Source organism: Thalassophryne amazonica, chromosome 17 (genome assembly GCF_902500255.1).
Source record: "Thalassophryne amazonica chromosome 17, fThaAma1.1, whole genome shotgun sequence".
NCBI classification, from domain to species: domain Eukaryota; kingdom Metazoa; phylum Chordata; class Actinopteri; order Batrachoidiformes; family Batrachoididae; genus Thalassophryne; species Thalassophryne amazonica.
Genome location: NC_047119.1, coordinates 16,048,155 through 16,061,842, shown reverse-complemented (window position 1 = coordinate 16,061,842; position 13,688 = coordinate 16,048,155). Strand labels below are relative to the sequence as shown.

At 41.0% G+C, this 13,688-nt stretch overlaps 1 protein-coding gene across 7 annotated transcripts in view; it reads left to right on the top strand.

Annotated features, from left to right (window-relative positions):
- Nucleotides 1–13,688, top strand: part of cdk5rap2 (CDK5 regulatory subunit associated protein 2) — a 53,123-nt gene that overhangs the window by 14,819 nt on the left and 24,616 nt on the right. For 4 of the 7 annotated variants that reach the window (XM_034191485.1, XM_034191486.1, XM_034191488.1 and 1 more), the window contains exons 1-17: nucleotides 2,666–4,021; nucleotides 4,155–4,271; nucleotides 4,378–4,497; nucleotides 4,622–4,714; nucleotides 6,062–6,280; nucleotides 7,269–7,439; nucleotides 7,641–7,751; nucleotides 7,835–7,972; nucleotides 8,145–8,324; nucleotides 8,453–8,647; nucleotides 9,464–9,655; nucleotides 9,845–9,971; nucleotides 10,065–10,204; nucleotides 10,297–10,413; nucleotides 10,501–10,644; nucleotides 10,748–10,860; nucleotides 13,400–13,539. In XM_034191485.1, coding sequence (XP_034047376.1) covers nucleotides 2,972–4,021; nucleotides 4,155–4,271; nucleotides 4,378–4,497; nucleotides 4,622–4,714; nucleotides 6,062–6,280; nucleotides 7,269–7,439; nucleotides 7,641–7,751; nucleotides 7,835–7,972; nucleotides 8,145–8,324; nucleotides 8,453–8,647; nucleotides 9,464–9,655; nucleotides 9,845–9,971; nucleotides 10,065–10,204; nucleotides 10,297–10,413; nucleotides 10,501–10,644; nucleotides 10,748–10,860; nucleotides 13,400–13,539 — 3,367 coding nt within the window. In that variant the 5' untranslated portion in view covers nucleotides 2,666–2,971. Of the gene's footprint in view, nucleotides 1–643; nucleotides 768–1,517; nucleotides 1,700–1,812; nucleotides 1,961–2,172; nucleotides 2,224–2,664; nucleotides 4,022–4,154; nucleotides 4,272–4,377; nucleotides 4,498–4,621; nucleotides 4,715–6,061; nucleotides 6,281–7,268; nucleotides 7,440–7,640; nucleotides 7,752–7,834; nucleotides 7,973–8,144; nucleotides 8,325–8,452; nucleotides 8,648–9,463; nucleotides 9,656–9,844; nucleotides 9,972–10,064; nucleotides 10,205–10,296; nucleotides 10,414–10,500; nucleotides 10,645–10,747; nucleotides 10,861–13,399; nucleotides 13,540–13,688 lie in introns of those variants that run through there. The other 3 variants (XM_034191489.1, XM_034191487.1, XM_034191484.1) reach the window with 3 other exon arrangements.

Here is a 13,688-nt window from a genome sequence, read left to right as displayed (position 1 = left end):
AGAAGAAAAGAGAACTAGCTAGTTCTGTCTCTCTCAGCAATGAAGTGTAGCAGAGCTGATTTATGTCCTGGTCCATAAACAGTGAGTAAATATGATATCATACTTTTAGACCATGGCAAACTCTGCTCAAATCCAGCATATATGTCTAAAAACCATATAGATTGGAAAGAAATTTGCTATTTAGTACACAAACAATGCACAAGGGATGTTGAAGCACTTATACAGAAAGGCGTTTTTGCATAATGGATCTTTGTGATCTGATGAAGGATGATATGAGCCCTGACAAGACGAGACAAGGCTGCTGTACCTCTATAAATGTGAGTGGCAGTTGTTGTTACACATGCACAGATGTAAAAGAACGAAATAAATCAAATTAATAGTATACATGTACATAAGAAACCAGACTATTGGGGACAAATCTAGGTGTATTAATCCCATTTATCATAATCAAATAACGGTCATTATCCAACAAAGCACATCGCATTTTGCTGTTTACGTGACTACCTGAATAATCAGATAACTCCAGTAATCAGATAACAATCGAGTTTTTACTGTGCATGTAAACGGGGCCAGTGAGAAGATCTTTTGGAGGCCCAGTGATTAAGTTGTAGATGTTGACTACAATAATGTGGCTGTTTTACAGGAAAGCGTTGGAGAGTCTTGCTGGCCGAGATTCAGGAGATCCCCAGCGTATCAGAGAGCAAGCTCAAAAAGACATGGATGCATTTCGAGTTGCATGCAACAAGAGAATAGCCCAGCTACAACAGGTTGATATAGAATGCTCAGTGAAATATCTGCACATATGCAAACATGCAAGGGCATTCTGTGATAGTTACAAAGATGTTTCATGACCTGTTCCATTAACTACTCACTAAATGGCAGTATCACAATTAAAGTCTAGATAAAAGATGAGATTAAGAAGCCTGTGTTTCACTGAGCAATGAAAACATAAAATTGCAAGTGCTATTTGTGAAAAGAACAAAACATGTTTCTGCATTTTCCCCAAACCCACATCATGTATTGCATGTCAGAGCTAGAAGAGAGGTACCTGCTATGCTGGATTTATCTGGGCTTTTATCCCCTGCTGGCTGAAGACCTGAAGGGGGATTATGTCATGGCAGTTTCCATCCGTCTGTCTGTCAGTTAGTTATTTAGTTTCATGAGTTGGACGTACCTTGAAATGTTATCAGAATGTACCAAGCACTTGTACCAAAACATCATTTGCCAGAGGGGAATATTGTGCTCTCAGAGCACTCTTGTGTTTGTTTATTTTTGTCCTGTTTTCCATCTGACTCCAGTGTCAACAGAGGACATTCTGTGGTGCTAAGAGTTTGTTTATAAGAGCATTGCATTGTTAGATTGGGGGGGGGGGGGGGGGGTCTGAACATCTTGGAAGCTTTGATTCTACCAATGAACAATTTTGTCTACATAATGTCTGTTGCTACATAGAAGTGCATTGATTTTAAGTGAATATCAAAACAAATTTATATGTATTTTTTTCTTCTTCTTCATGTCAGTCTTTGCAGTTGGCAGAGGAGGAGGTTCAGAAGATGGCAGCCATTGCTGAGCAGGAGAAGTTGAAGAATATTAACCTGGAGAAGGAGATCGAAGAACTAAAACCAGTGAGCACCTTCACCCATGCTATCCCTTATCACATGACAGTTTGTGACTTGCAGAAGACACTTCAGGAGAAAGATGGGTAAGAAAATGTGGAGATATGCATAAGAAGAAGCATGAATCTGTTTTTTCTTTCTTTTATGATATGTATATTCACCAGAATCTTTGTATTCCTGTTGTTTTTACCTGCACCAGCATCATTGAGCAGCTGAAGCTGACTTTACAGAACCAAAAAGGTGATATCCATCAGAAAGATCCTGCAGAACAAAAGACAGATGCGAACTCTCCTGACTGTGTTCAACAGCTGTCTGATCTCATTGTCAAGAAAGATCTGGAGCTTCAGGTATTACTTTCATGAACTAGGAATGATGTGGAATTTTGGCTCAGATAATATCAAAACTAAAACATTTTTCCAAATTACATTTTCATAATGTTTTCAAATAATATGTTGACATTTGCTACTGTTTTTCAGTCTTCGGTTATTTTCCTTCACTACTGCTTGCTGTAGTTGGATGGATTGCCTAAAGTCTTAACACCTTATTTTATGTTTTGTAGATGCTGAAGAAGGAGCTGCATGAAAGGGACACAACAAAGCCAGACCTTCAGGTTGGTGTCACGCAAATATTCATTTAACTTGATATGTAATGTACCTTTATGACTACAGCATTATACCAGATGAATGAATGACCACTTGAAGTCATTTGTTTGTTTTTTTTTTTGTTTGATTGTTTTGTTTTCTTCCCTCCCTTTTTCCCCACAAAGAGCATCTTTTCATGTCACTCATCATTCTCTTTTTTTTTTTTTTTAAGCATGATAGTACCTTTGATGGCCTCTCCAGGAGAAAGGGGCAATGGAATGTGTGACAGCAATCACTGTCAAAAATACCAGCTCTAATCGCAAAGCTGATTTTCAGATTTACTCTCACGTTGGCTGGACTCTTCAGGATAAACTTATTGCTACTGTCACCAGCAGTCTCCTGGAGAGGCACCACCTGTATGTGGCTGACGTTATGTTCTATATCAGGGCGTCTGAGAAAAGCTGGCCTACAGAGGGTCAGGCATTGGCCATAACAGATCACTGCAGTGCTCTCAGAGGATTTGATGTGATTGGATGCATGGGGAAGAGTAAAACAGGCAAGAGCAGGGATTATTAAAGGCTTAGGGCTTACAGTGCTCTGGGTTCAGTCATTTACTTCTGTGCTACCATTGCTGATGCACTGAAAAGGAAGATGGACGTCTCTCACGCTGCTGCAAAGCTAAAGAGCAATACCTCACTGGACAGTATGCTTCAGTCATTGAGAGTATTTTTGGACTTTTCGCATCGGTACGATTGGAATCTGAACATCTAAGGTGCAATGAAGGATCCATGTCGTATATGTGGTGTTCGTCTAGTGGGAAGCCAGTGTCGCTGGATCTTCAGCTCATCAGCAAAGAGGAAGCTGCAGGTCATCTTGTCACATGTGCTGGGCTGTGAAGTGACACGTGATGGCCACGGTGAGTTCCTCTGTGGAAAATGTGTCTTCCAGTTAGAGAAGGTCGTACAGTGTGATGTTTGCATCAGTCGTCTGCAGAATGAATACAGTGCTCAGATCCAGAAACTACAAGTGGAGAAAGAACACCTCATCCAGTGCATTGTTTGCACTTACAACAAAAACAACCCAGTCCAGCAACAGAGTGATGGGAAGGGTACCGGTTTCAAGATTAAACCCTGGACCTCTGGGATTGGCAGCCCTGACAATGAGGCTACAAGTCATCTGGAGTCAGAAGAAAAATTGAGGGACAGCAGCAATCATCCAGGGGACAATTGTATAAGAAGATGTGTGAGTCTGGATCGAATTGGTAGTAAAGGGACTCTCATATGGCGCTCAGGCCTCAGGACCACCAGGCTGGGATCAGGGGCTGGGTTTGAAAGCTGCCTGAAGAGCTTTGGTCTCCGAGACACACGCCACAGCACACAGAGCATTTATTTGAACTTGGTCCAGAGTAGGGGCACGCTGCCTAGACCTGGATTCAAAGGTCGCTCCACGTCCCTGCAGTCACTCAGTCAAGACTTTGCACCAGAAACACCTGCAGACGCTCATCCCAAACTGAAATGCAAAGAGTCCAAAGTGTTGATTGCCAAACGTGGTGCCACTAATGAGCAAAGAAAACTAGTTCAGGGAAGAGCACTGAGCGTCAAGTCATCAAGACAGGTGTCTGTGATTTCTGACTTAATCCAGCTGCTGCACTGCATTTCCAAGCAGCAAGTTCCTGCCCATGCAGGGAGCCGCATCCCTGTGCCAAAGAGGTTAACTCCCCACAGTTCCAACTCCAAAATCAACCACAGACACGCAGATGCAGAATGGAAATCTCTGCATGACCTTACTGAGGAATTTGAAGATGAATACATCCCTGTCAGATTGGAGGTTTTGTATTTCAGTAATCGAAACTGTAGAATGTATAGAAGCTGTGAGAGAACAGCCGTGACCTTAAACATGCGTTTTTCCCATGAATATATTTTCTCTTTTTTGTTTGTTCTGTGGATCTGCTGAAAAACAGAGTGAGGTTACTCGACTGGAGTTTAGCAATAGGCAGCTGTCTGAAGAGCTTATCCTCATAAAAACCAGCAATGACAACCTGGCAAAAACACTGGAGGAAGCACAGAATCAGAATAAGGTACATGGAGTTAACAATTTCTTTCAGCCTGAATTCAGATTAAGCTTTATCTGACAGTGATATCATTTTTTTCTTTCTTTTTTCTTTTTTTTTTCTTTTTGTATAGGCTCTGTGTGGAAAGTTGGAGGAGAAAGAAAATGAACTAAGCACTGAGAAGAAAAATATTCTTAAGAGAGATAAAACAATCCAGGGTCTTGCACAGGTCGTAAAAGAAAAGGAAAAAGAGGTAAGCTTTAATAAATTTTAAAACATGTTTTTGGATATTGTTGCAATTTATAGCTATGGTAATAGCTCACCAGACTGTGCTGTAACTATTGTATTAGCAACATGTCTTTAAATGTGTATTGTAGAATGAAAAGCTGTGTCAAGAGATTGAGGACAGGGATGCTGCTTTAGCAAAGGCAAGAGACTCGGCACATAAAGCCCAACTACAGAAATACCAGGTAAGTCAAAAGCACGTTTTATAACGGTTGTGATTCTCAGTATACATATATTTTGTGTGTGTGTGTGTTGTGTTGGTGTGTCTCAAGTGGTTTGTGCATTTACCTTGAATTATAGACAAAATGTGAGTTTGTATGTTTTGGGTAAGAACAGAGGAATATACTGAAAAAGGTATAAAAACCTGTGTAACACATTCATTTTCACTTCATGTTGGGGTATGTCCAGCTCATACACAATTTCTCGGATATTCACACGACTGAAAAGAAACCGAAAGCCGTCTGAGCCATCTGAAAGCCGTCCTGTGAGACCAACACGGAGGTGGTTTTGTGCCGCGCCATGAGCGGCACGGTGGCGCATCCCTCCGCTCCTCTTTCCATGAAAAAAAACTCCTTTAACAGTTGAATGTGCCGAAAAAGTGCTGATGTCCACGCCTTCTGCCTTTTTTTGTGGAAGTCAGACGACGTCCCGGATCAACAAAGCCTTCACTTTGGGAATGATGTGGTTGTTTCAGCGGGGTGTCAGCCTGTCGATCGGCGCTCGGAGTGCGCCGCGCTCTCAGACGCTGTCTTTAAACCTGCTGGAGCACTCCTTAATCTGTGTAATCCCCATAAAATCGTCGCTGAAAGTCATATGAATTTTCCGAATGGTGTCCACCTGGAGGTCTCTCACAGTTTCTGGAAAAATTTGATGCAGCAAAGCTCCAAATCGTTCAGACATTTATTCGCAATAAAAATCCGACGAGAGAGGTGGACCACTGCTCACACCAAGCCTGCTCACAGGCGAATGACGCTACTGACAGGCGTGAAAAAACTCACGCATGTGCACGAAGGTTCAAGCTTGGCTGATGCAATCACACGTGATTCAAATCTATATGGTTTTTGCAAAAAATAAAAAAAGGTCGGATACTTTTCTAACAGACCTCATATAAGAAGCACAAGAAGTTGGATCTTTTTCTTCCTTGAGCATTAATGAAATGGAGGCTTGGCTCAGCATTGTGGGGAAAGAACCCTGTTCCAATGATTCCTCAAAAACTTACAAAAGTAACGGCTAATTTCATATAAAATGTATTATGAAAATCAGAAGGGAATTCATCAGGGCCAGAGGATTCGCCTGACTGTAACGATTTAATCGAGGATAAAAATCTCTTCCAGATAAAGGGGAGCATCAACTTCTACTGCTTTTAAAGTATCAACTGCAGGAATTTATAGGTCATCAAGGAATTGCTGCATATTTTTAGAGTTGAGAGGAAACTGATGTGTAAAGAGTGGCAAAATGTGTTATTTTAATGGGTTTTATAGGGACTGGACTGCCATATCTGTAGATACACATTACTTGCATATCTCCCTCAGGGAGCAGAGGAGCACCAAAATCTCTTAATGGCAAAAGAAACGGAGCTAGTCCAACTACAAGGGGAACACCACGCAAAGGTGCTTGAAGCCCAAAAGCTACAGCATGGCCTGGATAGGAAAGAGCAGGACCTGGCTGAGTTGCAGCAAGTAAAGGAGCAGCTGGAACTGGAACTGGAAGACCTGCAACAGCAGAAAAAAAGAGGAGATAAGGCTCTAAATGTAAGTCACTCACTTTTGCCCCCTAGATCTTTCCTTCTATAAGAAGAAAACCACCACGCATTCATAATTCTTTATTTGTCCCCTGTTTAACTGTATGTAGTATCAAGCAAAAGATGTGACATCCTTATGCTTTTACACTTTTTAATGGAATATCAAGTTAAAAATAAATCAGGATTTTTAATAGTTCAACAAAGCAATTTGTAAAATTATGCTTATTAAATTTTTTGTCAAAACTGATCTATTTTAACGTGATCTAAATTAATTAATATGAAATTCAAAATGATGAAATCCATAAATATGGGCATTTTTTAATATCACATCTGAACCATCATTTTCAAAGCCAGTTTTCTTTAGATTTGTCAAGGTATTTATGCATTTACATTTCCATGTCACTGAATATGTCTTGGAGTTTACTTAGATGTATTATGGTACTGTGTGGTAAATCTGGAGCTAGTTGTCTTGTCAGAAAGGTTACTAGTGATGGAAACCACCCAGTTCACAAGCATTTTTGGCTTCTGTGGTTATGCGTGGAGAGACTGGGGATAGTGCAACTTTTCTATTTCTTCATCAGTTACACAGCTTCATGGTGGAGTGGAATAAAGAACTTTAAAAAAAAAAAAATCATATTTTAGTTAGTTTGCCAGAAAGCACCTAGGAGACTCAGGCTTAGAGTTTATCTGGTTCCTTATAACAGGCTATTCCTGTCCCACTCCACCTATGAAGCTGTGGATGCTGACACCACAAAACAAGAGCTGCACTATACATTCTCTTCAATCAACACCACAGAAGCCTATAATTCCTTCAGAGTTGCCACGGATGTTTTGGTAACTTCCCTAACTAGTGTTCTTCTTGCACTGTCACTCAGGTTTTGAGAACTGCCTTCTGCAGATAGATTGACCAAACACTGCCATACTGTTTGTACTTCTTAATGGTTGATATAAATTAACACACAATTAAGCATTTGTGTAACTTTTTCCCCCACCTGTAGGATCTGAACAATCAACTGAAGAAGTTGACTAGTGAGCTTGGGGACAGAGAAAGTGCTCTGGAGCAGCAGTATCACGAGCTGCTGGAACAAACCAAAAGAAAACTGCAGTTCCATGAGGTCACCAATCAACGGCTTGCCTCCATTCTGGCTGATAAAGAGCAGCAACTTCAGGTGAATCGACAACATAAGACATACACAGACAGATTCTAGTAAATGTATTTAAGGGAGTAACTATGTCAAAGAGCACATCTTTTTTGTGCTTTTAAGGCAGACAAAAAAACATCTGAGTTGGACAAAAACTTCAGATTGGAAGACAGTAGAAAATCGAGTTCTGCTTACTGTTCTTTGAAAAAAAAAATCTTTACTCTGCAGGAGTACATGAATATGGTTAGAGACCTTGAGCAAAACAAAAGCCCAGGGGGAAGTGACGGCATGCTTCACAAGCTGTGGGAAAGGCTGAAAGAAAAAGAGAAGGCTTTGGAGGTGTGCTTTCCTCTATCCTTTTTGTCATCTTCTCAGACAGACCACAGTGGGTTACTGATATTCTTCACATTGCTCTGTCACAGCAAGCGTTGGATGAGAAGTTTACAGCCATTGATGAAAAATGCAATGAAATACACCAACTGCAGCTGTCTCTAAGGGAGAAGGAGCGAGACCTGGACAGGCTCAATAACGTGCTCTCTCATAACGAGGAAACCATTAATGTGAGTATCTAGTATTGATTTTGATCAGGAAAACAAAATAGATTTGTATTGATTTGTGTAAAACTGAAACTCAGCAGAGATGAAGGTAAGAATGTTTTCTTGGTTTAGGAAGGCTGGACTTGGGTTTCATGTATCTTTGTTCTTTTTGTTGTTGTTGTTATTTTCCTTCCAGAGTTTTGACCATCTGATCAAAGAAAAAGATGTGGAGCTGCAGCATCTTGCTAACACTCTGAAAAACCTGCAGAGGTCTAAGCAAGAAGTAGAGGACAACCTGAACAGATCACTGAGGGAGAAGGACTCTATCATCACTCAGCTAAAGCTCTCCCTGGAAGGCAAGACAAAGGATATGGAGGTAAGTTGGTGTGTGGCCATGTTTTTTTTGTTTCTTTGTCACACTAACCTGGTACCGTCTACATGTACATTGCCATTAGATGTTTCGTTATAAAGGAAGTTTGTATTCTATTTCCTCGATCTATGTAGGAGATGACTGAAACTCTCCTGAGCCAGTCACAGACGCATGCACGTGATCTCACTGTGCAGATGGGCCAGAGGTTAAAGGTCACAGAGGTTATGTTGGCTGAGGCAGTGAAAGCCAAAGAAAAGCTGGTTGCGGACAATGGGAGTGCTGTGGAAGCGATGCTGGCTACCATTAGCAGCAAAGACCAACTCATCAAGGTAGACTGAATTTACACTAGCTTTTACTGCAGTAGTCCAGATGTGTACATGTGAATGTCATATATGGTTTCATCTCTTAAGTAAAAATCTTCTGGACCTGAAAGGTATTATGAAAGACATTTTAACAGGTAATATAGAAGCCAACCGCTATTTTCTATGTCATTATTTGCAGTAGTGGATTAATAGTGACCTGTGCAGGGAATGAAGCAACATAAGTGCTGTCCTTTGAGCTTTTCTGTCCTGTGTTTACATGCTCGGTCTGGCCACACTTGAGTCCTGCCCTGTGAAACCACTGTCCCTCCCCCCATTTCTAAAGAGCCAGATTTTTTTTTTTTTTTTTTTTGGTTTGTTTGTTTTCTCTATTATTTTTGTGATCGTGGACAGCAGGTACTTTTTAAAAATGTGCATAAAAATCTAACTTGGAGTCAGTAATGTGGTGGGAGTACAATTTACATACATCTGGCTTTTTTCCCCCCACATTGAGAGTTGTTAGACCTAGTAAGACTCCAGCTGCTTTTCCTTCTGCTCAGCATGGAGCAAGTAGGGTTGAGGAGTGGCCAAGGAGGGCAGTGTCATTTACGTTCCAAGGTGTGGTGCAAGTGCAACACCCAGTTGCAAAAAACTCATTTATCTCACCTTAGAGTGAAGAATTTAGATTTCAGTTTTATGTTGGTACCTTGCTTTTTTTTTTTTTTGCCAGATTCTGTGCAGGACTAAAATGTGTAGTGTTATATCACCTGATATGAAAACAAAGACATCTTTCCATCCCAAGTATGGGGTGTAGTATAAACAGCACATCATATTTTGTCTCTACAGGAGTCTGCAGACCATCACAACCGCATGCTGTCCGAGTGTAATCGAGAGGTCCAGGATCTAAAGAAACAGCTGAGTGATGCGCAGCAGCACCTCACCACTGCTGAGAAGCAAAACTCCACAGCAATCCAAGAGATGCATGTCGAAACGGCAGCTCTCAGAGCTCTACTGGATGAAAAAGACAGCATCATCAATGTGAGTTGCTCTGGGACACACCGCAGTCATCCGTCTGGGAAATGTGCTTGTTTTACATGCAAACAACAAAATTCAGAACTTCCCATGTGTTTGCCAAATAGTCCTTTTTTGTTTTGTTCTGACTTCTGTTTGTTATGTCAGCATTTTGATTTTGGCAGTGTGTCTGACTGAAAACGTCTACTTTTGTAGAAACTTCTGCAGCGTGGTCAGGAGAGAGACCAGTTTTTGGCTGAGATGAGGCAGAAGGAGTCAGATTACACGTTGGAGCTCAAACAGACTATCCAAATCATGCAGGACAAGTTGGCTGAGAAAGAAGGTGTGGTATTAGATCTAACACCCTCTCATTGGGTATTTATAAGTGGTAATAAATGTTGATCTTGCATGTCTTTTTGTTTTGTTGACAATAAAGTGGACCTGTCCAGGAGGAACAGTGAAGACAATGGGGAGAATCTTCCACATTCTAAGAAAACATTTGTTGTCCTGAAGAAGGAGCTAGCACAGAAAACCGAGGCCCTGAATGAAGCTCTGAAGAGAGAGAATGAACTGAAGGTCAAAGTTATTAAATTTTGTAGTCAATAAGATTATAATTTAAACAGTGTTGGTAACACATTTTTCCCATGCATTGGTTTCATTATATACAGATTGCATTGGCAGAGCTGCAGTCATTGTTCAATGAGGTAGAGAGTTGCAATGAAGGCCAGGCTGCTAACATAGAGTCCCTGACTGCCACTTTGAAGACCAAAGATGAAATGATCAGTGTATGGATTTTGCCTTTTTCACAAATCACAAGTCTTGCCACTGAGTGCCTCACTTGATGAGCCCTGTTTGTTTGTTTTTCTGAGCAGGTTCTCCACCAGCGCCTTGTTGAAAGAGGGGACAGTCAAACTGATCATAGCAGTGATCAGGGTTTTGGCAGTGGCATGGAGAGATCACTCCCTAGCCTTCCCCAGAGGGAGACAACCATGATTGGTGGAGACAGCCAGCAAGAAGTACCTTAACACTATTTCCAACCATGACTAAATAAAATACTGTATTTTACCATGCTCATTGTTCTGACATGAAGAGTTCTGTTTTTTTTTTGTATTCTCTTAGGGTTTGCCTAGCATTCTAAACTTGCAACAGGAACATGTTTCCCTGAACAAAGCACTTAGAGCAGAACAGCAGCTCTATTCCAGTTTGGTCAGGACTGTGAAGGAGCAAGACAGGTAACCACCTGATAATAGTAACTACAACTTCAAATCAACCCTGTGAGTAATTGAAAACAGAAGCATTTCAATTCATTAATAACTTAGTTTGATGACATTTAAGATATTGGGATACAGAGGAACTATATTTTTTTTTTTCTTTGTTCGTTTGTTGTGAAACGTTTTCAGGATGCAGTAATTCATGTTCTTTGTGTGGCACCCCTAAAGACAAGTTGCATTTTTTTTGTCTTCTCTCTGTTCACTGTTATATTTCTGTCTGCAGCAACCACAGTTGCTCAGAATATCAAGACTAGATCCATCATCAGGACCTTTCTTTCTTCTTTTTTATTCCTTCACTGTTGGTACTTTTATTGTAGGGATATGTAGCACAATACAGTCTAACCTGACTGTATAATATCAACTATAAATAGTTGGGGCATGTGAGATCTTTGGGGAACTGTAGAAACCCATACTGTTTCCAAGAACTTCTAGAAGACTCAGTCAATTTAATTTCAATTTATTTCATTTCTATAGTGCGAAATCACAACAAAGCTGCCTCAAGGCGCTTCACACAAGTAAGGTCTAACTTTACCAACCCCTAGATCAAGCACACAGGTGACAGTGGCAAGGAAAAACTCCCTCTGATGATTTGAGGAACAAACCTCAAGCAGACCAGACTCAAAAGGGTGACCCACTGCTTGGGCCATGCTACTGATACAGTTGACAATGCAAATACACAGGAAATGTTTTTGGGAGTCCATGCTGGTGTACAGGACGGGAGGCCTGCAGATGAAAACACCTACCCCCACTTCTGGATGGAGCTGCACCTCAAACAAAGAAGAAAAAATGAATCAGGCGGCAGAAAGACAAAAATATGGTATAATTTGTCACCATTAAGCAAACAAGAAAAACATAAGAAATACTAAGGTGATCGCCGGCGACTAGCCTGAAGCTTCACTAAAAGACCCAGAATTTAGATAAAGTTGAGGGTGACAAATTCTCAGTAACAAATTCTGAAGAATAGTCCAACTAGATTACTACTTGAACATCAGTTTGCTGATGATATTCCACTTACTGAGACTCTGCTATGCACATTTGTTTTTATTGGTGGTGATGTTTTTTCAGTTATGGCAACCTTTGGACACTATATGTATATGGTTGCTTAGCTGCAGCATGTTTCTCTTTGCTCTTTTGCAGCATTTTTCTCTTTGACATTTCTTTGTTGTGCTTTGATGATTTATTTTATTTGGTGGTATGACCAAAGCAGATGGTCACCCCACTGAGTCTGGTCTGCTTCAGGTGTGTTCCTGCGTGTGCATGATTACTGTTGCCAGTGCACTTGCTCAGAGGGTGGGTAAGGTTAGACGTTACTCTTTTGAGTAAAGAGCCTTCTCTTATCGTGCACCTGTTTTTTTTGTTTGTTTGTTTTGTTTTGTTTTTTTGTTTTTTTATGACAGTGTGATTCTGTGGAGACATTCAAGTCCAGACTTAAGGTGCATTTATTCTTCTTTTGTATGGCTAGGATACTGGCATAGTATGGAACTATGCTTCCTATCCTTTTAAATTCATTTTATTAGTAATGGAACAGGTCTCTGCCTCAACTTTATCCAAATTGTGGGTCTGTTAGTGAAGCTTAGAGGCAGTGGCTGGCGATCACCTTAGTATTTTCTCTGCTTTCCTGTCGATTTAATGTTGATGAATTATACCTTAGGTGTGGTTTTTCCAGCCAACTGGTTCTGCTCTTTTTCTCTCTGTCCAAGGCACAGGAGTTGCGACTGTACCCAACGGGATGCTGGATTGGCCGCAAGATGCCATGCCTGAAACTGATGCAGCAGATGTTTTAAATTCCAGTTTTCTGTTTCTTCAGCTCTGTAAAGCTTTGTAAAAACCTTGTAACTGTTAGAATGGTCTGAGCAGTGAGTCACTCCTCTGAGTCTGGTCTGCTTGAGGTTTCTTCCTCAATATCATCAGAGGGAGTTTTTCCTTACTGTCGCCTGTGTGCTTGCTCTCGGGGTTGGTAAGGTTAGCCCTTACTTGTGTGAAGTGCCTTGAGGCAGCTTTGTTGTGATTTGGTATTATATACGCGTACATATAATAAATTGAATTGAATTTTGAAGTGCCTTGAGCTGACGTATGCTTTTGTGATTTGGGTCTGTATAATTTCATTGAATCAAATAGGGGGGGTTGCCTCTATGCAGCACCACAGTGCACTTGAAATGTGAGGAAGATTCAAAATTCAGAAAAGTTAAAAATGATATGAGTGAGGGAAGCCACCAAGAAGGAGTTAGACATTTCTGTTTCTGTGGCGACTGGTCATAGTACAACTGTTCACCATCACCAGTTACACAGCGTCATGACACAAAGAAGGCAAAATTACACATATTGTCCCTATCAAACCCCTTATGGACCTGGAAAAAATACAACATAAAATGTGGAAATAGAAGGGTAACATGTCAGAGAAACATATTGTTTAGTTTTTTGTTTGTTTATGTTTGAGGCTATGGTAACAGCCTTGCTCATATACATTGTGTGGGTGTTTTTTTTTTTTTTTCCCCCGCAGTGCCCAGCGTCTCCATGCTCTCCAGCTGGAGCTGACAGCAGTGCAACTCCTCAGGCAGCAGCTTGAGCAGAGCATCAAAACAAATGAGGAGCTAAGGGAGGACTTGGAGAGAGAGCTCCACAGAGCCAAACAGAGAGCAGGTGCAGTGCAAACACTAAGGGCTGTCGATACGGATGGGGACTAAAAGGAAGGAACATGAAGAGGGACACAAGTTAGGAAAGACTGATCAGGAAATGTACAGTAGATGATATAGCTGGGAAAGTGTAGTTCAGCTGTAAGCACTAGGTTC